This window comes from Eumetopias jubatus, unplaced genomic scaffold (genome assembly GCF_037043125.1).
Source record: "Eumetopias jubatus isolate StellerSeaLion01/CBP00866 unplaced genomic scaffold, mEumJub1_p1.0 scaffold_12, whole genome shotgun sequence".
NCBI classification, from domain to species: Eukaryota; Metazoa; Chordata; class Mammalia; order Carnivora; family Otariidae; genus Eumetopias; species Eumetopias jubatus.
Window position 1 is genome coordinate 102,734,349 of NW_028274818.1, and position 23,136 is coordinate 102,757,484.

The 23,136-nt window shown below is 57.9% G+C and overlaps 1 protein-coding gene across 3 annotated transcripts in view; it reads right to left on the reverse strand.

Moving 5' to 3' along the window:
* Window positions 1-1,224: 1,224 nt before the first annotated feature.
* The window catches only part of CUX1 (cut like homeobox 1), a 350,704-nt gene continuing 328,792 nt past the window's right edge, over window positions 1,225-23,136 (reverse strand). For all 3 annotated transcript variants that reach the window (XM_028110256.2, XM_028110255.2, XM_028110254.2), the window contains exons 15-23: window positions 9,109-9,236; window positions 8,403-8,469; window positions 7,565-7,677; window positions 4,874-4,990; window positions 3,647-3,730; window positions 3,075-3,131; window positions 2,591-2,671; window positions 1,749-1,813; window positions 1,225-1,457 (exon numbers count right to left, since the gene is read on the reverse strand). In XM_028110256.2, the coding sequence (XP_027966057.1) occupies window positions 1,388-1,457; window positions 1,749-1,813; window positions 2,591-2,671; window positions 3,075-3,131; window positions 3,647-3,730; window positions 4,874-4,990; window positions 7,565-7,677; window positions 8,403-8,469; window positions 9,109-9,236 (782 nt within the window). In that variant the 3' untranslated portion in view covers window positions 1,225-1,387. The remainder of the gene's footprint in view (window positions 1,458-1,748; window positions 1,814-2,590; window positions 2,672-3,074; window positions 3,132-3,646; window positions 3,731-4,873; window positions 4,991-7,564; window positions 7,678-8,402; window positions 8,470-9,108; window positions 9,237-23,136) is intronic.

The window sequence follows — 23,136 nt, forward strand, 5'->3', positions numbered from 1 at the left end:
AGGGAGCCCCTCGGTCTGGGTGGGAAGAGACCCACATGAGTGGAGCCGGGCTAGGGCTGACCGGTGGCTCAGTGCAAATCCGACACTCAGGGGGCTTGGTGGGCATGGGCTCTGCAGTACCTGGCAAGCAGGGACCCAAGGGAAAGGGGCATAGAGTGCATGGCTCCAGGGCACCCAGAAAGGGAAGGAGGGATTCCCCAGGAGCTGACATCACACTCCAACACGCATCACACATCCAAATGCCGCCTGATAGGTATTTTTTTTTTTTTTTTTTTTAAGGAATAGATTTCTCTTTTTGATCGGGTTGCTTATCTGCTCGAGAACTCAGACATTGTGGGTTTGGGTTCTAGCAACGGTCTGGGCCCACTCACGGAATTCCTGGGGGATGGGAAAAGGAAGAGAGCTCCCGTGTGCTGGGGGTCATGCCTCACATCAGCAGAGCAGCTGAAAGGTCCAGTCCCAGCTCCCAGGCGTGTCGCGGCAGGCACCCACGGGCTACCTGTCCCCCCGGAGTCACAGGGCATGGGCACCAGCGTAGCTGCAACCATGTGTTTATTTGAAATGTGCAAAGCTGAACGCGCAAGTGCAAATCTAACTTAGGAAGATCAGCCAGTGGCCCCAAGGTGGCCATGCTAGGGCGTTCCATGGGCTCGTTCTGCCTTGGCTGAGAGGCACCTGGGCCCCTCAGGCCAGTCCTTGGGTCTGAAAAGCCTGGGGCACAGGGGCTCACTGGAGATCCCTCCTTGCCTAGAAGCCAAAATATCTTGCTAAAGAAGAAAGCAAAACTCACAACAGGTCTGGGGGCAGGAAGGAGGTAACAGAAACTATCCCACGCCCTCTGGGGCTTCCCCTCTTCTCAGGGTGGGGTGGGGGTGGTGACAAGGGCAGGACTCAAAGCCCGCTGGCCTGTGAGGGAGGGACCTCTATCTCTTGGGAGGAGGTGGTGGTGGTAGATGGTAGGGGAGCCCTAGGGGGTCTCAGACCTGGCACAGAGAGGCCCAGGGGATCCCAACTGGATGAACCATGGACAGAATCAGCAAGGACTCAAATCATCACAGCTGGTGATGGGAGGTGACTGCCACCAGGGATAGTGGTCAGGCTGTGGGCGGGGCCCAAGCCAGGTCCCCAGCCTAAGATGGGGCTGAAGGGGCCCCTCTGACTCAGCCTGGCTCGGCCTCGGGGCCTTTTTGGACCTAGGGGGCCTGATGTGGCTGACGTCCCCTTAAGGGGGCCCAGGGGGACCTGGGACCTCTGGCACCAGGGCGTGGAGGACAAGGGCAGTTTCTGTGGGGAACTCTGCAGGGAAGTCTAAGTCATTAGAAGCAGCTGAACAAGCAAGGGGTCGGGGGTGCAGCCATCACTGTCGTGTTGGGGAGGCCCGGGGACATCACTGCCACAAGTCACCGGCTGCCGCCCCATTGTCATTCTCGTGGAACTTGTGCAGGTGATCGGCAAACCTGTTGGGGATAGAGACCTTTGCTGAGACCAAGGGTAAAAAGGAGGGAAGTGTGTGTGTGCACGTGTGTGTATGTGTGTGCACATGTGTGCACGTGTGTGCACGTGTGTGTGGAGGGGGCACGGGGATCCCAGGGGGCGTGCACCCTGTGGCAGGGTGGGTGCTGGGGAGCTGGGGGCGGGCCAGAGTGGGCGGCAGTGGTGGAGGGCTGGGGGTGGGGGGCACGGGAGAAGCTCGGTGGTGCGGCGGGGCTCAGCGCAGGGCTGTGGTGGGACTCGGGTGCTGTCCTCACTTCTTAGCGCAAAAGGTGGCACAGTCCCTCTCCATGCTCTCGCTCCACGCCAGCTTGTAGAGCACCTGGCCAGGCAGAGACACAGTGAACTGTCTGTCCCCACGCACCGCCCCTCCTGCAGCCCACCTCTAGCCACCGGGCCTGGCCTCCCGGCTGCGCATGACGGTTCTCCTGGGCCGGACCCCAGGGCAGGAGGGCCTCAGAGATGTCCCTGCGCCCCCGCCTGTTTCACACACGGTCAGACAGGCCTTGCCGTGGGGGAACTGTCCCTGACATTGCTGTGTGTGACACTGGCAGGCCGGGACCTGCTGGGCTCTGGGGTCAGAGTTGGAGCCCAGGCTAACCACGGAGGGGCCATCTTGCCTGTGGCCTCGTTGGGGACAGGAGTCCCCGAGGCTGAAGCCTTCACAGGCATGTCCTACCCTCTCCGATTCCCTCAGGGGACGGCAGACATTCCCCAGGACGGTCACTCTGCACTTGAGGAGATTCAGTTCAAAATATCCCTGCCTGTGCAGCCCACCTGGCTGTCCCTTAGTAGTCAGTCAGACCTGCTTCCCTGCCGGCCTCAGGTTCCCACAGTGGCCATGCCTTCCCCCCGCGCCCCTCCAGGACGGGGCCGTGGACGGAGTCAGCCAGGCCGTTTCCAGAGTGGCCGGGCTGCTGCCCCAGCCAGAGGGCCTGATGGGTGGGCTCACTGTCCCCTTGAAGGGGAGAGAGGTGGCCAGGAGCACAGTGTGGCCCGGGGTTTGCCCAGGGTGCCAGGCCACAAGAGCGACCCTGCTGCCCTTGGAGGTCCGGGAAGCATGGTGAAGGCATCACTGGCCGCCCGCCTGGATACTCACCAGGAAGACCAAGCAGTGCAGGAATAGCGTGTAGAAAAAGCCAATGGTGCGTGCCATCTTATTGGAGAGAACCAGTCGCCCCTGGGGAGCAAGAAGTTGTGGCGTGGGGGTGGGGCAGGCCTCACCCACCCCTGAAGGGCTGCCCCAGGTTCCTGCAGTGAAGGACCCGGGGCAGGAAGAGGAGGGACGGCAGGCTGGTCTCCCACTGTATGGGCTGGGAACCTGGGCCACAGGAATTCTAGGGAATGGCGCCCCCTGCAGCACAGTTCCAGAACCTTCCAGGAATGGTACTACCGGAGGAGCTGTCCTGGAGGGGAAGGGACCCTTGTTCTAGGTCCCATGGCCACTCCTGGCGGGGCCTGTGCGGGGTAAGGGCGGGGGGGTCCCTGGGGCTTCTCCAGACGGGACTCAGGGCAGATGTCTTTGGAGGCCCGGAGTCAGAGGTCCCGGCGTGTCCCAGCTGAGCACAGAGGAGGGAACTCACCATGCTGAGCGTGGCCTTGTCCCAAGGGCTCAGGCTCAGGTACTTCCGCTGCCGCTCCTGAAGAGGGAGGGAGGGTGAGGGGAGGACCCCAAGGGCCCCCTAGGCCCCAGCTTGCTGCAGAGAGGGACCCCAGGGGGCTGCTGGGGGCCTCCCTGGTGTCCCCTTCCACTCAGCGTGACACCCTAGGCTTGCCCAACGTCTGTGAGCGGCTCCCGGGATAGCTGCCTCCCTCCGCCCTCTGCGGAGGCCACATGACACCAGGGGCCCTTCGCTTGTCTGCCTGACCCCCGAGCAGGCGCGTGGGGTTAGCCCACTCCCTATCACACACCCTCATGTAGCCATCAGGTATTCCTGGCACCCTCGGCCCGCCCGGGGTGCACCCTCGGCCTTCATGGAGGCTGCCCTGCTGGTTCTGGGGCGGTGTGTGGGGGGGGCAGTGTGGCGGGGAGCAGAGTGAGGCTGGGCCGGGCTGCTGGCATGAGGGCATAGGGCAGGCTGAGGCCTGGCGAGCTGGTGGGTCCTGCAGGCTTCCCCACAGCCGGCCGGTGAGCAGCCTCTGTGGGCTCACGCACCCGCTTGCTGAAGGACGAGAAGGGGTCCAGGCGCTCCTCGTACTGGGATGAGTACCGCAGCTCCGTGTCGTCACCGCCTCCGCTCTGTATGAGGAGGAGAGAGACCCAGTGACTGAGGGCCCAACAGGAATAAGGCAGGGATGAGGCATCCCGAGGCTGGCAGGATCACAGGGGAGCCTCAGTTTCCCCAACAGCACAGTGGAGGTGGGGGAGGGGCCCCACGCCCTAGAGCTGGGAGAGGGCCGGGTGACAGCTTGAATGTGGCCAGGGCCACACGTCCAGGAGCATTGCCCATGTCCAGAGACTTCCCACCAGGCTCCGGGGCCACGGTGACTCCCGGCAGGGAGAGGGAACTGAAGCCCAGTCTGGGGCTGGAGTGTACATCAGACAGGGCTGGGCCAGTGGGTCTGGGAGGGGTTCGCGGGGAGCGTGCAGGGTGGCTGTGGGGCACCAGAGCCGTGAGCCAGGCACCCCCACCCCAGTGCGGCACTGGGTACAGTGTACTAGTTTGCGCAGAGTCTGGCGCCCTCTGGTGGCCTGAGTGCAGTTCCAACAGGTGGAGTGGGGGATGGGGCAGAAGGTCTTGTCCTCCGGAGGCCCCCACCCTGAGTGTCACTGCTCCCTGAGCTTCTACAGGCCACCCTGTCTCCCCACAGTCACAGAAGGGTTTCCTCCCATGAGGGGTTCCCCTGTGAGGCCTGGGGGCTGAGAGAAGCCAGGGAGGGCCCTCCGAGGCCCAGAATGGAGTGAGTGGGTTTTTAGTTTTTTATTCTGTTTTCTTGATCGGTTTGGGGGATATTGGACCAGAGTCTGTTTTTTTTTTTTTTTTTTTTTTTTAAAGAATGTAAGTTTAAAACATATGGATTCCCCAGGGCCTATCCTGCATGCTCAACAGCTCTGGAGTTAAATCCTAGGATCCTAGGATCTGCTAGTGGATCACTCCCATTTCATAGAGGGGACACCAGGGCCCACGGGCCTGGGGCCTGTGAGCCCCGCCTCTTGCTGAACCTCACCACCTCCTGGCTGTTCTGATGAATGAACTGCACAAAGGCCCCACTGTGGGGGACTCTCCCCAGCTCCGGGAGGATAGCGGGCAGGCAGGGCGGGCTGGATGGCCCCCAGGGCTGCCCAGCAGGTCACTGCCCCCAACCCTCTTGCCTTGGGGGGCCTGGTAGGCCTCTCTGCTTGCCTGGTACACCTGGGGCCGAAACTGGGGAGGGCACTTACACGGCCTGGGTAGCTCTGCAGGAACTTGATCTTCTCGAAGAGCTTGATGTTGTCTGCACGCAGGCTGTCCAGCTCGCTCTGCAGGGCCTGGATGGTGTGCTGGGCCAGGCGGTTCTCCTGGGGGCAGGTGGGCGGGTGGGCAGGTGGGCGGGCAGGCAGGGCCCGCGGGGGAAGGGGCTGGGGGGAGGCTGCCAGGCTGACACAGGTTCTGTTCATCTACCCGGAGCCCCTTCTCCTCCTGTGACCCCACCCCAAGCAGAAGACAGATTTGGGGCCAGGCTCCTTCATGTCTTCTTTGTTTGTTTATGGTATCATCAACCTTTGAAAGAACTATTGAGATGTAATTCATATAACAAACATCACTGTCTTTAGGTGTATGATTCTTTTTTTTTTTTTTTAGTATATTCACAGTGAATATGGTGAACCATCCCCACGATTTCCTTCCACAATATGTTTATTACCCCAAAAGGAAACCCCAAACCCATCAGTCCTTCCCTCTTCTCCTACCCCCTGGCAACCACTGATCTTTCTGTCTCTTTTGATTTGCCTCTTCTGGACATTTCATATAAATGGAGTCAGACGCTATGCGGTTTTAATGTTTGCTAATCCAGGAGCAAATGAAAAAGGACCTCAGTTTTCAGCTTATCCAAATGCTCAAGTAGGTGTTTTCTTCATACTGTCAAAAAAATTCAAACAGGACTAAAAAGTACCCAGTCGTAGGGCGGCTCCTCAAACAATGAAGCATAGAATTATCCCATGATCCAGATATTCTACTTCTGGGTAGCTACCCGAAAGAACTGAAAGCAGGGACTCCAAGAAATATCTGCACATCCCATGTTCATGGCAGCACGGTTCACAGCAGCCAACAGATGGGAGCAAAGCAAGGGTCTCTTGATGGATGAATGGATAAACAAAACTTGGTATACGGCACCGCAGAATATTGCTCAGCCTTAAAAAGGAAGGCCATTCCGACACCTGCTACAACATGGATGAACCTTGAGGACATTCTGCTCAGCGAAATACGCCAGCCACACAAAGACAAATACTGTATGATTCCACTTACACGAGGTCCCTAGTGTAGTCAAGTGACAGAGACAGAGGGTAGAAGCGTGGTGAACTGGGGATGGGCTGGGGGCGCGGCGTGGAGTTAGTGTTTAGTGGGGACAGAGTTTCAGTTTGGGAAGATGAAAAAAGCTCTGGACTTGGATGGTGTGGATGTTTGTACAACCACATGAATGTACTTAATGTCCCCAAACTGTACACTTAAAGATGGTTAAGACGGTGAATTTTATGTTACGTGCGTTTTACCACAGTTTTTAAAAAGTCAGTACCTGATTTAAAAAAAAAAACCAACAACAAAACCTAGGTTTTTTTAAAGCAAAAGGTAGAATGCTGTAAAACACTTTTCCTCCCACTTAATCTATTTTGAAGGCCTCCTTTTAAGGGCTGCCTGGCATCCCGTGGCATGGCCGTCCCTAGTCCCTGAGCGGAGTGTGAGTGTGAGTGTGAGTGTGAGCAGGCCTGACCATGCCCCTGTTTGAAGCCTCCTGCCCCGGAGCCCAGATCACAGGAGGTCCCACTGGAGCTGGCCCACCCTGGCCCCTGGGCCAGCAGCAGGCCTGGCCCGCCGTGGGCAGCCAGTGAATGTCAGACTCTCCCTGGCCCCAGCCTAGAAATCCCACGGGCACAGCTGTGGGTTTGGAGAGGAAGGGTCTAGAAATTCCATCATGAGCTCAGGCAGTGACTCTTTGAGAAGGATGGAAACCTTCCGGGCTCCTGCTCGCACCGGGAGAGCTCGGGGATGACCTGGCCTGCCTCTGGGGGATGGGGAGTCTGCAGAGCCCCCAAGGCCGGCACAGCGCCCCCTCCAGGGACTCTTCTGGTCTGTCACCGGGGCCTCCGCAATCCGGATCCACCGTGCACTCCCTCCGTGGGCCTGGGTCTTTGTGTCCCCCCAGGAAAGGAGAGCGTGCCCCTGTCACTTCCTCCCTGACCCCCTCTCTTGTATCCTGTCTCCCGTTCAGGGACCCCAGCCACCCTGCTGGTACCGCAGTCACCCCGGGGAGGCACCTCACATTTTTGCAGGTCACCTTTGCAGACCACCCCTTTCTTGTGGCGCCCCTCCAGGAAGGCCCCCAGCTGGGTGCTCTCCCAGTCCCACGGGGCTCCTCAACGTTTCCCGATTGCTCCTCCTTACGGGGCTCAAAGCCCTTCCTCTCTGCCCTGCCCTTGTCTTCAGTCCCCCACCGCATTCAGATGTTTCTTCTTGGACGATGGTGACCACTCTCCAGTCGTCTTCCCAGGCCAGGTTCTGTCCTGAATTGGCTGCCGAGTGACCCTTCCTACCTTCCATTCTGACGGTGTCTCTCCCGTGCTTAAATCCTTGGGGAGCACCCCAGCCGGGCGGTAGGGCCCTCTGGGTCTTATTCCTGCAGCCCTGGCACAGCCTTTCGGGCTTGTTGGCCCCCCCTGTCTCTGCTCACCTAGTCTCCTCCACTTTGAGTGTCTAAGTCGTCTTTCAAAGCCCAGCGTGGCAGAACCTCCTCCAGGAAGCCCTCCCTGACTGCACAGAACAAATCTAACCCCTCTGTGGTTTATGGTCTGTGACACATCTCTCTGCCCCCAAGCCTGTGGGTCCCCCACTGTGTCCTCAGGTCCACGGGGCATAAGGGAGGGAAGAATGTGACTCACAGCCTCCAGCTCCTGGTTCCGGGCACGGAAACGCTCCCTCTGGCTGGAAATGATGGAGAGCAGCGAGTCCACCTGGCCCTCAGGGAGGGTGACACTGGCCAGTGCCGAGGGTCCTAGGAGGTGGAGGAGAGTGGCTTGGGGTGGTGGGAGGCAGAACCCACCCGTGGGTCCTCAGGTCGGGTAGCCCCAGCCCAGAGGGAACTCTGGCCAAGGGCCATGAGGGTGGAAGGCACAGGTGTCTGAGCACAGGCGCTGAGAGGCCGGGGCAGGGAAGGGATGTCCAGGGGAATAGGGATCCTAGACGGTGAGGGCCCCAGGCCCCCATTCCTCGGTACTTGGACCTGAGACCCCTGCATCTGTCGGACGAGGCCCCCCCCCCCCCCCGCCCGCCACCGCAACTCCTGGGGAAGTGAAAGGACACTGGGAAGCCGTGGGAGCCTCCCTCCAATGTCCGGGCCCAACAGCCCCAGGTTCCTGCTCCATACCGACACCGGAGCAGGCCACCTCCCCAGCAGCGCTGGGAGCTCTCTGGCTGCATCTCTGTGCTGAGGCCTCCCTGGGGCGCTCACCACCAGCCATTAGCCGCCCACAGGCTATTGGAAGGGCAAAGGGGGCCAGGGTCCTGGGTGGGGTGTCAAGCTAAGGCATAGAAGGGCAAGTGGCGGACCCAGCCCCCTCTCTTTGGTTGCTGCTGCGTTGCTGGGGCGGGGGGCCCTGATCTTCTTGGAGGACGGGGAGTGCTCTTGAGGGATCAGGGCTGACTGTAGCACCTCCTTTCTCCTTTCCCTGCCCCCGCCCTGCCCATCGCTGGCTCGGAGACAGGCCAGCCCCTCCTTACCATAGAACAGGGCGGTGGCCTCCTTGATGGGCTCTGGGACCTTCTCCAGGCCGTGCTCAGCTGCGCCCTGCAGGTGGGAGGAAGAGGCAGCTGCTCTCTATGTGCCACCGAAAGAACCCTTTCAGGGTGCCAAGCAAGTGGGGGGCAAGGAACAGGTGGGGCGGTCTGGTGGCGGGACTGGGTACCCCAGTGGCCACAAGGGGCCTGGAGGACGCCTCCCGTGGGCCCCCGAAGGGAAGGCTGGGCCTCGGGTTGACCCCCGAGGCGAGAGCTCAGCGGGGTGCCATCATGGGGCCACTCGGCCTTGCCGGGCCGGCCCAGCTGCTCTCTCCGAGCCCCATTTCTGCATCTAGAAAATGCGGCGGGTGACAGAGTGACCTCCAAGGGCTCCGTGGGCTCCAGCCTTCCGTGACCCCCGGGCCTCAGGTCCTCTAGCTGTGGGATGGGTGGGTCATCCTGCCCGGCTTTGGTCCACAGCTCCCAGGGCGGAGTTCCAAGCCTGCCCCTGTGCCCTGTGGCCTGGCGTCCCGAACTGGGCCTTTGTGGTGAAGTGTGCAGGCAACACTCGGGCTGTGGGTGACAGCCCCGTGGGCCCTGTGGGGGCAGGCGGACACCAGCCGCCTGAGGAGCTGGCGCCAGTTAACCCGTGAAGTTTTATTGGGTAAGGGCTCAAAGCTTGGGGCGGGTGGTGAGGGGGCAGGCTCACCTCGGCATCTGGCCGCTGGATGGACTGGATGGTACTAAGGTCCTGCTCCAAGCGCGCGATCAGCTCCCTCTGCTCAGCTGCTGTGGCCGTGGCCTCGGTGACGTGGACCTGCAGCTCTGCGCAGCGCCCTGTGTCAAAGGAAGACGTGGCCGTCAGAGGGAGCCTGGTGTGGCCCGTGGCGCCTTCCCCACTCTGCCTCTCCAACCCTTAGTCTAAGGGATGGCCGTGAGGCCAGACAGCAGGGGCACTCCTGGCCCTAAGAACTCAGTACGCTCCTGAAATTCCCGAGGTAGTTGCAGTTGCCCAGGGCAGGGGGATTCAGGAGGAACGGGTCCTCCCTGGTTCTGCCATGACCAGCCGGGAGCCTGGCCGGCCCCTTGCCCTCTCGAGGCCTCACTTTGCCTCTGTCAAGCAAGGCAGGGATGTGGAACCCAGCGAACCCCAAGTTTCTTCCAGGGCTGTGCCCTGGGATAATGACCAGAGGGAGGCCTCAGGGGTCGGAGTCGGGGAGAAAGAAGGTACAGTCAGGCGTGGGTGGGCCTGCTTTAGATCCAGCAGGAGGTGGGGGAGTGAGGGGTCCTGCCTCTGGAGCTGACACCAGACTCGCTTGGCCTCTCCCCCAACAGGCTCCATCCCAGTGAGGGGGATGGGGTGCGCCCCCCAGGAATTCCCCGGACCTACACAGTCTCTACCTCCCCCCCCACTGAGTTGCCAGGTGTTGTCTTTGTGGCAAAAGCCAATCCAAAATAATTCTGTATGGAGACCTTCCTGTCCTTTCGGAGGGTGGGAGATGTTGGGAAAGTCTCCCAGTCCAGGCCCGGGGGGTGGGGTGCCAACAGCAGCCAGGAGCAGGGAGGGAAGTGGGTGCCTGGGGGCAGCCCGGGTCTCATTTCTAAATGGCGCCAACGAGTCTTGCTCAGGGCCACAGAGAAGGTGGTGGAGGCGCTGTCCTTCGCGGTGGGCTGCATGGCCACCAGGGGGCACTGTGGCACCAGAAATGCCCAAAGGCTCTGGGCTAGGGGCCGAGTCAGGAGGATGGCCCTGTACCCTCCCCGTCACAGGGATTTATCTGCCCATCGCCGCGCGGCCTGCTGACCTGCCTGCCAACCCGGCCTTGGCTGCGCTCAGCGTCCTGAGCCAGGGTGGGGGGCTGCTGACCTCACCCCCACCGGCTCCATCTCCTGGGTGCCTGCTGCACGCCAAGCTCTTTACACATCTCGCAACAATCCAACCAGTCCAAAAAGGTGATCCCCCTTTTACAGATGAAGAACGGAGGCCTCTTCGGCCGGGACCAAACCCAAGGCCATGTCCGAGCCCTCCCCCCGCAGCTGGGTCTGCACTGGTTCTGGGCCTGAACGGACTTCTTCCTTCAGACACTGGTACCTGGCAGGTGTTGGTGGAAGTGAGGGACCCGAGGTGGGGTTTGGGGAAGAGGCTGGACGTGAGGGCAGGGTCAGGTCATGGAGGGAGGATGGGGGGGTGGCAGGGTGGAGGTCCGGCCTTCAGGCCGTAGGCCGTGGGTACAGAAGAGGCGGGATGGAGGTTCAGGAGCCCACGGTGAGGGGGGGCCCCAAGGTCTAGCCAGAGGGAGCCCTCATCCCCGGAGGTGTGCACACCGCATGGTGCCGAGGGGACCGAGCGCCGCACAAGGGGCAGACGAGGTGCCAGCAAGATGACTGCTTGCACTGCTATTTTGTCGGGCACGGTCTTGGTCAGGCGCCTGGGGTCAGAGGGGTGCCCGGCCCCGGGTTTCCTGTGTATCAGTGCCCGTGCCTGCGCACTGTTCTGGGCTGCCCCAGCCGGCGGGCGCCGGGCCGCTTTGCTGAGCTGGCTTGGAGGGCCTGACCCAAACGCTGCTGCCCCTGCCCCCAGACACTGGATTCGCTGTTGAGGGGCTCTCCGGGGGGGAGCAAAGCTGAGTGTCGGGGGTGGCCACCCCTGAAGAGGTGGCTCTGGGCAGAACTGAGGGCCGGCCGGCCTGCACTCCCAGCAGGCGTGGAGCTTGGCTGCCCGTGAGACACAGGGAAGGGGCTGGGCGAGGCGGGGCAGCAGAAGTGATGGGGTGAGGCCCAGGGTGTGGTGGGGCAGCGGATGCTTGCAGAGGCAGGGCCAGGAGCCTAGCAGCGAGCTGTCACTCCACGCTGGGGCGATGAGAAGGCCAGGCAACCGCCGTGCGGGCATCCACCCCAAAGGAGCGGCCTCACTTACAGACCCTGCTCGGAGACCCTGTCCCTGAGCCACTTAGATCTGCTCCGTCAGGGTCCTCTGGCTGCCACCCCCATGCTTTCCTCTGCCAGGGGAAGGACAGCCAGACCAAGAAGTTGGGGTGGGGGGCATCTCTTCAGGTGGGCAGTTGGTGTCAAGGGAGGTCCTGAGCTGGACTCGGGCAGAACTGGGCTTGAATTCTGGCCCTGGGGCAAGGCAGTAGAAGGTACTGGAGAGAGAGATGTGACCCCTTTGTCATACAGAACCCAGGAGCTGAGGCCTGTGCCTGGAGCTGGTTCCCCAAATGGGGAAGGGGGCGAGCAGAAGTGGTTTGGCTTCAGTGAGTAGGAGGTGCTAGTGGAGTGGCTAAGGGGTCATGGGGATGGGGGAGCCGGACTCATGGCCCGAGGCCAGAGATGCAGCCTGGGGAGAGCTCAGGGCATCCCCTCCCCCGACTCCACACCCCAAGGCAGCGAACATGGAAGCCCAGAGACAGCCTGCAGTGAGAATGGCCAGAACCTTCAGGGGTGTCCCAGAAAAGACCCAGGGAGGGGGTGGCAGGAAGCAGGGGGAAATCAGGAGAAAGTGTGTCAAAGTGCCAAGTTGAATAGGTGCGGCCGGTGAGTAAGGAGGGGTCGCTGGGGTCTCAAGGCTGAACAAGGAGATGGAGGGAAGCCTTTGGTCAGGGTGCTGGTGGAACCGGGGGTGGGGTGGGGCGGCAGGGGTGTGGAGGGACCTGGGGACAAGCCCACTCTGGACAGATGCCAGATGGCGCAGTGCAGTGGGCAGAGCCTGGTGCGGGGCGGCGTGCTCGGGAGGAGGGAGCATGCAGAACGCAGTATCTAACAATGAGGGTAAAGCCTGTGAGAGGGAGAGGCCGGGTAGGGGCAGGTGTGGGGGCGGGAGTGACTGACAGACGAACACTAGTGGACCCCTCGCCTCTGCAAGGTGGCCCATGTGAGACGGGCCAGACAGCCTCCCCCTGTGAAAGTTCATGGGAACTCGTCCTTTGGGGAGAATCTGGGACGGCTTCCTAAGGGGTGCATTTCACAGAGGGGAGAAAGAAATCAAAGCAATGTCAAGGTCAAGACTTAAGGAGCCTGGCTATGACTCAAGGTCAAGGCATGACTGCCTCCTTCTTTTTTTTTTTTTTTTTAAGATTTTATTTATTTGTGAGAGAGAGAGGGAGAGTGACCACAAGCAGGGGGAGCGGCAGACAGAGGGAGAAGCAGGCTCCCCGCTGAGCAAGGAGCCCGATGCGATGCAGGGCTCCATCCAAGGACCCCGGGATCATGACCTGAGCCGAAGGCAGACGCTTAACTGACCCAGCCACCCAGGCGCCCCCAAGGCACGATTTCTGACTGCGGATCGATTAAACGCAGAAACTTAGCACAACTGGATGGCAGGCCTGGGGGTGTCTGCTCACGGCTTTCCCGCGGGCGGGGGACCCCGCCTTATTCAATCAGCCATCTGCACACCCGGTGGGAGCACTGGAGCTGCTCATCACCCACCGTCTCTGCACCTGTCTGTCCCCACAGGTGGCCAGAGACGAGCCCCCGGCGTTCCACAAGCTCATGAGTGTGTTGGGCTGCCATCTGAAACACACACACCACCCCCCTCCATTCTACTTCCCCTCCTGCAAAACTCCCTGAAGAAGTTAACCTGTTCTCAAGTGTCCACATCCTTAAAACTTTCCCCTCGGACTTGGACACCCACTACGCCCACTGTCCTTGCCAAGGTGGCCGATGACCCCGCACACCGCTGTGCCCAGGTCACTGCAGCCTCTCGGGTCTCCTGCCCAGCTGGCTGCGCCCTCTCTTTCCTTTGCTGCTCCTTGTGCCTGCTAAGCTCTCAACGCTGCGGGACCCAGGAGCTGTCCCCACATGCTGCTCTCCTGTCCTTCACTCTGGCCACCTTGCGTGCCACTGAAATCTGGTAACTCTCCAGCGTGGCCTCCAGGCCACTCTTCTCCCTGAGCTCACTGCGTGGAGTCCAAACTGGTCCAAACTGAAGCCTGATCCCCGCCCCTCAAGCCTGCTTCACTCCAGCAGGACATGTTCACGTTTTACCTTCCCAGCGAAGCCTACCCTGACCGCCTGATTTAAAACTTTAACCTCTCACCTTGCTCTTCCAGTCCCCCTTACCTTGTTTTTCCTCCTGTAACGTTGACCGCTAAGACACTATGTCCTACTTACTTATTTGGTCTACCGTCTGCCCCCACGGAAACGCAAGCTCCTCGTTTGTCCCCTGCTATCACTGCAGATCAGTGGCACGGTTAGCCCTCTATGCCCATCAGCTGTCCCCCTGCCACCTGCCCGCCCTGCCCGCGCCCAGGGGCTTGCTGTTCCTCTGACTAGCAGCTATACTGCTGACTCTGTGCACCTGCCTCCCCTCACTCTGGGGTGCTCTCCTTGCCTCCTGCAAATGCCTTTTCCCATTTTAAGGCCTGGACTGTGGTTCTGCACTGCTCTGCCTCCCCTCTGGGCTGGGAGCGGCTTGAGGCTGCCGGACTCCCAGCCTGGAGCACGTCGTCCCTGGCACAGGGCAGTTCTCCGTGACTATCTGCTGACTACATCCATCAAGGAGCCCCAGACTCCTCGACTCAGCACTGTTGACATTTGGGGCATGTCATTCTTTGCTGGGTGTGGGGAGACTGTCCGATGCCTTGTAGGGTGTTTACCAGCATCTCTGTCCTCTCCCCTCTAGATGCCAGAGGCACCACTCTGCCCAGCGGCGACAGCCCCAAATGCCTCCAGACACTGCCAAATGTCCCGAGGGGCAAAGTCCCCCCCAGTTGAGAACCACTGTCCCGGAGAATCTGCTCTCCTCAAACATGAGAGGCTCCTGGGCTTGGGGGTCCCGCGGGGGGGGAGCAGCCTCACCAGATGCTTCAGTCAGACGGGCCTCTAAGAGGAAACCGCCCCTGTGGGAGGCACGGTCCCCCTCTCCATATGATTGAGGCGGGGGGGGGGGCTGCCTTCTTGTCTGTGGCCGGGTCCAGCGTGGCAGCTTCAGCCACACAGGAATCGAGACCTGAATTTTTAGCAGAGGCTGGAGAGAGCTGCTGGGGGTGGGGGACTCGGCTGCCCAGCCTGCGTGCATCTCGGGCATCACTGGGCATCACTGGTGGTGGTCAGGCCCAACCGCTGGAGCTCTGGCTAACCTGCGCTCCTGGGTAGGGGCTCCTCTGGCTCCAGCACAAGGCGGAAAGGACTTTGACCAGAGGGAGCCGCTCCAGCCACCAAATTTGATAACAGCCACATCAAGCGCCACCACCACAAGTCCTGAGTGCCTACCGTGGGCTTGGGCGCTGTGATGAACAGTCTACAGGTGTCATCATCCGGTACTCCCCGCAGCCCCCCCCCCCCCCGCTGCCCCCCGGCCCTGCTCCAGCAGCCCTGTGAGTCTGGCATTGTCGTACCAGCTCCACAGAGACAGAAATGGAAGCTCAAAGAAGCTAAATTCATGCATTGTCTCAGAAAGGGTTTCCTGAGCATTGACTAGGACTTGCCCAAGGTCGCCCACCAGCCGGTGAGAGACGACCCTGGTACTCGAACGCATTGCCACTTGACCACATAGAAGGGTCCCGATGCCTCACTGTGAAGTGAGTGGGGTCCTCAAACCTCTCTCCCCGGAGCCCCCCACTCTGCTGTCCCAAACAGAGCAGCCTTTCACCTGTCCACAAACCAACTTCTTGAACAAAGAAAAAAAAATGGCCCTTCCTCTCGACATTTCTGAGAGCCCAAGCTTCTTGGAGAAGGCAGTCACTTCTGAGTGCCTGGCCGACACTGCGCACGCGCTGTGCATCCCACTTCCACTAATGTGGCTCCCCCCGCCCTGGGGGTGGGGCGCCCAGACGCAGATCAAGGGTCTGGTGACCAGAAGCCTCCCCCCCTCCCACCAACGTCAAAACAGCTCTCCTGAGCCCTCGGGGTTCTCAGCTCGGCCCCCACGCCCCTGCCCAGGAACCAATGCCGTGCCCAAGAGGAGACCAGCAAGCTGCGTGCCCCCCAAAGCCGGCACGATAGGGACTGTGGAGGAGGCAGCGACGTACCCCAACCCAAGGCAGCCACTCGGAGCCCCTTTCAAAAACACAAGCAGACAGGATCACAGCGGATGACTCGCACACTCTGATGATTACTGTTGACCCTTGAACAACATGGGTTGGAATGGCGCGGGTCCACCTATACGCGGATTTTTTACGGTTCCCTAGTGTAAATGTATTTTCCTTGTGATTTTCTTAACTTTTTTTCCTCTAGCTTACTTCATTGTAAGGATACAGTATATTATACGTATAAATACAAAATATGTGTTCAGCGACTATGTCATGGGTAAGGCTTCGGGTCAACACTAGGCTATTAGTAGTTATGTTCTGGGGGAGTCAAAGGTTATATGCAGATTTTCGACTGCATCGGGGGTCGGCGCCCCTGAGCCCCGTGTTTTTCAAGGGTCAAATGCATGTCATCAGGTGGCCTCAGCCTCTATATCACCAATCGTATTTCCTGGAGTCATTTTGTTGAGACCCACTTAACTTCAGGGAGACGGAGGCCACACACGGGGAGGCTGAGACTCTACCTAGGGCGGGGACACCACCCTGATGGTCGGAGCCCCAAACCCTGCTCCCTTCCCTGCCTCGGGAGCTGGCCGTTTACAGAGTCAGGCCTACGGAACCATGTGCGACTATAGTTTTGCTTAATTCAATCTCACTTTAAAAGCACCAGGGGAGACTTTCTGGGTTAGAAGGCTTTGTGCCAAGTGTTCTTTATTTTTATTTTTTCACATTTTATGTTTTAATTTAGTTAACAGATCTTTAATGAGGGGGGGCATACCTAAACTAGCCAGCGGAGAAGTAGAATGTTAGCAGAGTCAGAACAGAGCTCTGTTGGTTTTATCCTAATTTCTCCCATCTGTGGGGGCAGACATTTGGGGGAGACTGTCCTGTGCTTGCGGGGGCTTCTCCCACTGGAGGGAGGATGGCTCAGGCTTCTGTACCACATGTGGGAGCGTCACATTCTGAAACTTACAAATTAATACACATTCTGGAACCTAGAAATTACTGCACAACCAACCAATTCCCCCTGCCCCGTCACACATCGGTGAGAATGGCGATTCTCCTCCAACCTTCTAGATCTCAAGATGAGAAACCTCCTCAGTCAGAAGCACGTGGACCACCTAGCAGCCAACTCTGCAGAGCCCCGAGCACTGGCTGGAGACCCCTTCTCAGGAGCCCGACCATTCCAGAAACCCACAGACGCCGTTTCCTCCTTCCTCTTTCCACTCACACTTGCTCACGTTACCGGGTACACCGGGCTTGTCTTTGGCATCAGGATTCAGGGACAAAGTGAGAGACGTCACCTCCCCACCGGCCCCCAACACACACACACACACACACACAGCAGGCTAGCCCCCCCCCCCCCCCAGCAGGCTAGCCCAGGCCGCGGGCTGCCCTGCAGGGGTACTTGGCCGCGGCCCCCGGGCGCCCAAGCCCCACTCAACGAGGCAGCCACCATCAGCCTGGTGCCTCGCCCAGCACCGTCGGCCACCACCCCCGGTCCTCGCGAGCCCGCGCGACAAGCGGTGGTGTTCTCATTTCTCAGACAAGGAAGCGGATGCCAGGAGGGTCAGCATTTCAAGGCTACTCAAACAGTAAGGCCCGCAACAGCAAGCGGAACAGGGACGCAGGCCCGGATGGAGACGCGGTGGAGAGCGGTGCCCAGACCCCCGCGCATCCGACCCCATGCCAGGTCTCTGCCACCACCTGCCTGGCGGCCCCGCGGGACCAAAAGCACCAGCAGGCGGACAGATGGCTACTTTGGGCATGGCAACTCTTGAGGTGCCCTCTGGACCCAGAATGAGAGTGTTTGCTGCTTCTCCTCAGGCGGGGGCACTTCAAATAAAAACAACCCACGCATTCTTGTGTTTGTATAAAAGATATTTACTTCAATTATCACACCTAGGGTGCTAGTGAATAATAATAATACATGGTGTGAGTTTCATACAGTGATATTGCTTCTCCATATCATATAGGGACCGTTGTACAGTGCTGAGAACAAACATCGTATGGCTAACCAAGGACCGAAGGGACAACGCCAGGGGCCGACGGGTGCCTCCCCCACCCCCACGCCAGCTGGATCAACTTTTGACTCTTAATGTCGAAAACAAATAGCAAGGAAAAAAAAATGTTACCAGAGATGGGTCACAGCAACACAACAGAGGCTTCTCGAAGCTATTTGTACAAAAATGACGCCTTTTTTTTTTTTTGTTGGTTTTCTTTTTTGTTTTTGTTTTTTTTTCTGTTTTTGGTCAATTGGGTCTCTGTGAGGATTAAAAAAAAAAAGTCTGTGATTGTATTAACAAACGAGCTCTAAAAACATCTAAGACTTAGTGCGTTACAGAAAATATAAAATACTGCTAAAATGTAAAGACACCACGATACGTTGGGGGGGGGGGGCTGAGCTTATGAAAGGTATTCCGGAAGAAGTCCGCCACTCTGCGAGCGAGCTTGTCTTGTGCTGTGTTAGTAGTCTGGACAGGAGCGTGGCGCTACCCGCTCTCATGGCAAGTAGTTATTGCACATCGCAAAGAGCTAGGTCTCAGTGGAAAGGGACGCGGGGAAACCCACTTTTCCTTCCCCCCCCACTTCTATTTTCTGACCAATTATTCTCAAATGCTGTAAGAGTTTTTGCATGAATCCTCACGTCTCCAAAATGCACAGCATTTTCTGAGGGGTCTCGGTGGGACAGGAGATGCCCGTTTTCTCAAGGAAAGAGGCAGAAAACGGCTCGAGAGAGAGAAATGCATAGACTAATTCGAGAGAAATGAAAACCCTTTGGTGGGGGGTGCGGGAGGAGGGATGGGGGCCGATGATTTCATCGGAGGGCTTTCTTTCAAAGAGACGAGAACAAGATCAGGACCCCCAACGATTTCAGAGAAGGGGAAGAAGTCATGGCATGGAAAGCGAGGCGGGGGTTGGGGGGCCCTCGGGGAGCGGCGGAGAGTGGGGCGGCTGTGTGGCCCCACCTGGACCTTGGCCTCGCGGGGAGCCCCCACCTCCTGGGCCCAGGAGGCTGGCCCCACCTCACCTTCACACCTGATTAGCAAGCAACGCGTTCCCCCCACTCCACGCTTCACCACATTGAGGGGGAAAAGGGCTCCCCCACGACCTCCCTGGCGAGGGTCCTCAAGCCACAGCCGGACTCGGAAACACCGTTGCTTCGCAAGATGGTTCTGACCCAACTTTGTATGCAAGGGAAACAACCACAACAACGACAAGAAAAGCCAACAGAACAGAGCAACCCACGCGAGCCTTGCAAGAAACCACTCTCTTCCTCGGAAGCCATGGTCTCGACGAGGCCACTGCGCCCGCTCCGACCAGGCCTCGCTTGAAACTTCATGAACCCAGAAGGCTTACCAGAGGCTCTAGGAGGCTTTGGGGAACTGAACTTTGCTTTTCTAAGTCTCTGTAGCTCCTCACATGAGTGTTCTTCAACTCTCTCATTTATCCAGTTGGACATGTGGAGACCACCAGTTTTTGGGTGGCTACTCTGGAGCCAGAGGTCTGATTCTGCTGGAGAAGCCCACTCTGCCCCCCAGTCCGATCCCCAGACCCTTCGGTTCTTTTGGGGGGTGTGTGTGTGGGGGCGGGGGAGAGGGCAGGAGGCGAAGACAGTAACCACTGGAGTGATAGCAAAAAGCATTTATAGCAACAACAACACAAAACAATACACTCCTGATAAGAACTTAAATGATTAACCTAACAATAAATAGAAGAAGATAGAAATAAACTTTTTTTTTTTTCTTCTCAAGGAAACATCCTTTTATAATTATCCTCACGCACACTGGCAGGTCAGTAGCAGTCAATCCATCTCAACAAGAAAAGGTTAAGTGCTGGAAGGGATGGCTGTGTTCTCACACTCGGGAGGGTTCTTAGCTGCTGAGTCACCCCCCCCACCCGCCCCCACCCCCCTGCCACCCAGTCAGCGGTTCCTGCCCCGGGGCCTGTGGGCCCTGCACACCTAGCTCGGTGGTCAGCAAGAGGCAGGCTGAGAAAAGGGGGGGGGGGGAGCTGGGGAGGCCTGTTTTCCCTTCAGTTCATGAACAAACGGAACTACAGTGAACATACTCATCCACAACCTGAATCGTCCTGGTCTAAAGCTTACTTTGAGTTCATTTGGTGTGCAATACATTATCTCTTAAAAATGAAGAAAAATGATTTCTATTGCACAGAGCTTTTTACACATAGTCATCTACTTAAGTGCTTTCTGTTTAAAGCAAACTACGAAAAAAAAAGGGAAAGAAAGCAAAGAAAGCAAAGCAAAGCAAAAGATGGAAAAACGAAAAAGGAGAGGAACTCTCAAACAAAAGTAGCCCCGTGCCACTTTTTCAATGCATCTTGCTGAACGGTGTCTGGTTTCACCAACGGAAGTCCCAACGCTTCCGTACACACTGTGCTTCTGATTATTTTCCATAGGGATGTAGCCGTGACATTGGGATATAAGGCACCTTTCCTTTCTGATCACAGAAAGCTTGATACATAGCATACAGCATATTTTGTGGTAGAAATTAAAGCCTAAACGCTACGGAAATGACAGTAACACAGACTATACCTAACATCATTGGAGAAACTATAATGACCCATGGAAAGCAACTCAAAGTTATTTTCAAAGGTTAGTAACAGGGGGTTGGGGAAGTGCACATTTATGCATAGCCTAATGCCTTTCTCTCGCTAGCCTTTTTTAGGATTCTTCGCCTACAATGCCCAACTTTTAAAGTTAGCATTCCGGAGGAGACTAGGCGCTTTGGAAATGTCTTGTTAAAGCTAAATGTCACTTCATGCAAAAATTAGAATGGAGATACCACTGACAGTGTGGTCACAGTATCTTTGGAGGGGAGGCGGGGCTCATTTCCTGCCCAGCTCACTGCCCTCCTTGCCCCTCCTCTGCCTTCCTGATTCACTCCGAGGGTTTGGGCCCCTGCTTTCAGCACATCTCTAAGGGTTCACAGGCTGGATCTTTCTGGAACTTTCCTTGGGAACTTGTTTCCTGGTCGTTTTCAGTGCACCGGGAAACGGAACTCTGTCACATTGGAGGCCCAGGCCACCATCTTGCCACTTGGGGCGGGAGCTCTGCCTTGGGGGTCACAAAGGCTCCCCTGTTGCCACCAAGGCCCACACGAAACCACAAAAGCACTGGGGGGGGGGGTGGATTTCTAACCGTGGGCTTTTCCTGACAAATGCCCAAGCGCCTGATGACGGCACAAATCTTTAGGCTCCCACTTCCAATTCTTTTCCACCAGAACACTCTGGCCACCAGAGAGGGTGGACCCACGTCTAACCAGTGGCTCTGGGAGCTGGGGTTGTTTCCTGCACTGCATAGAAACTGGTCTACTCTTGGGAAGAGTCATGTGACTGAAAACCGGGTTTGCGGACAGGAGAACGCCAATTCCTCTCCCGGCCTCGAGACGCTTCCAAAGGAGGTCTCACAATGGAGCTGAAATCACGGCCTCCCTGTGCCAGAGACAAAGACAGAGTTCCCCGACGCCGGGTAGGAATCCTGGGGCAGTGTCCTCACGTGGCCAGTTAGGGGCAGCCCAGAGCAGGGCCCTCTGAGGCCCGAGACCGCCCCTGCCTGCAGGGGAAGCAGCCGTCAGAGCGTCAGAGACAGGTGGAAGTCAAGAGAAAATTCCATGTGTCTCGCGGAGCACAGCTGTCTGTCCATGTTGTGCTCACAAAAGAGGGAAGGAAAGCCTGCCCACCAGGCCCAGACACACTCATGAACGCCACGCTTCTAGCACTCTCCGCCCCCCCCCCACCCCCCAAGAGCCCACTTGTGCCTCGCAGTTCTGATGGGAGTGGGGGAAGGAGGAGCGTCGAGTGGGAGCACAGATTAGTGAGGTAGAAGGGGACAAATGGGGAGGAGGGTGCCGACAGGCAGGCCATCCAGGGAGGGGAGGAAACCTCCTGCCTGAAGGGACGTGGCAAACAGCCCACCATGCCACCCCCACCGTGGCAGGCCCGAACCTCGCCTTGCTCCATCTCCCCTGCATGGCTGGCTTGCTGGCCTCCCAAAGTGGGGGCTCGAGATGGCTAAGGGCAGACTCTTTGTTTTTACAGGCCTGTCAAGAGGCGCCTGTCATAGTGCATTTAAGGCAATGGCTGTTGTCCCCCAGCTCAAGATGGAGTAAGTCACTAACACTGTTTCACGCCACGCACATCCCAGACGGGCGTGCATCTACTCCCCCCGGGCCCCACCGCTATCTTCAGTGAGGTGTTTCTAAAATGGGAGGGAGGAGAAACATTGCATAGAATGTCAATAGAGTTCATTGATCACCGCTGCGGAGGAACAAAGAAACCCAGTCCTGCCCCGGGAAGGTACCTGGACTGGGGGACTGGGGGGGGGGGTGGCGGGCGGGGGTGTGACTCTTGTCCCAACCTCTTAGGGCGTGACTGGGGCAACGACCTTAGGGCAATGAGCTGACGTGGCTCGGGCCAGGGAGGCAGACAAGGGGTTTCCTTCCTCCTAGAGCCGGCTGGCTGGGCCCGGGCCCGGGGGAGTCCATGGGGAGGATCTCTCACGGCCACGGAGAGCGCAGAGAAACCCTCAACAGAAAGCTCTGTAGCTCTCTGGGTCTGGACCACCAGCCAGCGGACCTGAATGTCCGCATCAGACAGGATGGTTTTTAAGTGGGGAGAGAACAAAGATGCCGAAAGCAAGGACACTGGGCAGGGAGGCCACAACTGTCATCTTTTTGCCTCAGTCACTCTTACAGACAGAGTGGCCGTGGTTTGATAGTAGTCATACGAGTCAAGATGCTGGCATTTCCTGGAGACTTCCCCAAGCCTGCGTCCCGGGACAGTCTGCTGCCCACGAGCCACCTCGGGTGGTGATACTCCTCACGCAGGTCGGCTCTGAGAATAATCAAGTCGAGCTAGCGGGCTGTGGTGATCCTTTCCAAAGGGCGGGCGGGCTGGCGGACAGAAATCACAGACATCCCGACTGATCCAGAAGTTCAAGGTTGGCGGTCACCTGGGAGCCAGGCGGTGGAAGCGAGCGGGCCCAGGTCTGGGACAGAACCCGTGCACCTTCCACCTCAGATACCCCACAAGGGCGGGTGGGTAGGACCCAAGGGTCAGGAGGCTGAACGTGAACACTGATTTTATACCGAGCCTCCACTTAGCCAGCTAAGTAACGGCAAAAACCTTAAGTTAGGAACACTGCCTCCAATTAACAAAAAGAAGCCATTTAAAATGGTATAATGGTATAATGGAGCTTGTAATTAAGTGTTAGTGTTTTATACGGAACCGTGTTCCCCAGGGGAGAGGTACAAATCAGCTTTTTAAACTGATGGAGCATAAAGAGGAGGAGGTCGGCTGCCTGTGGGAGCTACTGCTTGGAATGCCAGCCAGCTGAAGGGAAGCCCCCCGGAGAGGATGCTGTTCAAGGCACTTGAATATTGCTTATCAAGATGAAAGATCAACCCTTACACTCAAACTGAGGGGTGCAACGAGGAGGGGGGAACGCTCCCCCCCGACCCCCTGAAAGGTTTCTGTTATTTAGTGGCAGCTCTTAGAAGTATTACAGACAGTGAAAGCTTAACACAAAAGATCATCAGGTTGGGATCACAATTAAAAAAAAAAAAATAAATAGAGAAAAAAATACAAACACAGAACCGCAAGCAAACTTTAACCAACTGATTGTATCGAGCACCCAGATGTAAGTCTGGCAAAAAAAGGTAGAGTGGAAATCAACAAAAACCTAGTTTAAAAAAACAAAGCAAAACACAAACAAACCAACGAAACCCAACAAAAAGGACTAAATCGCTTGG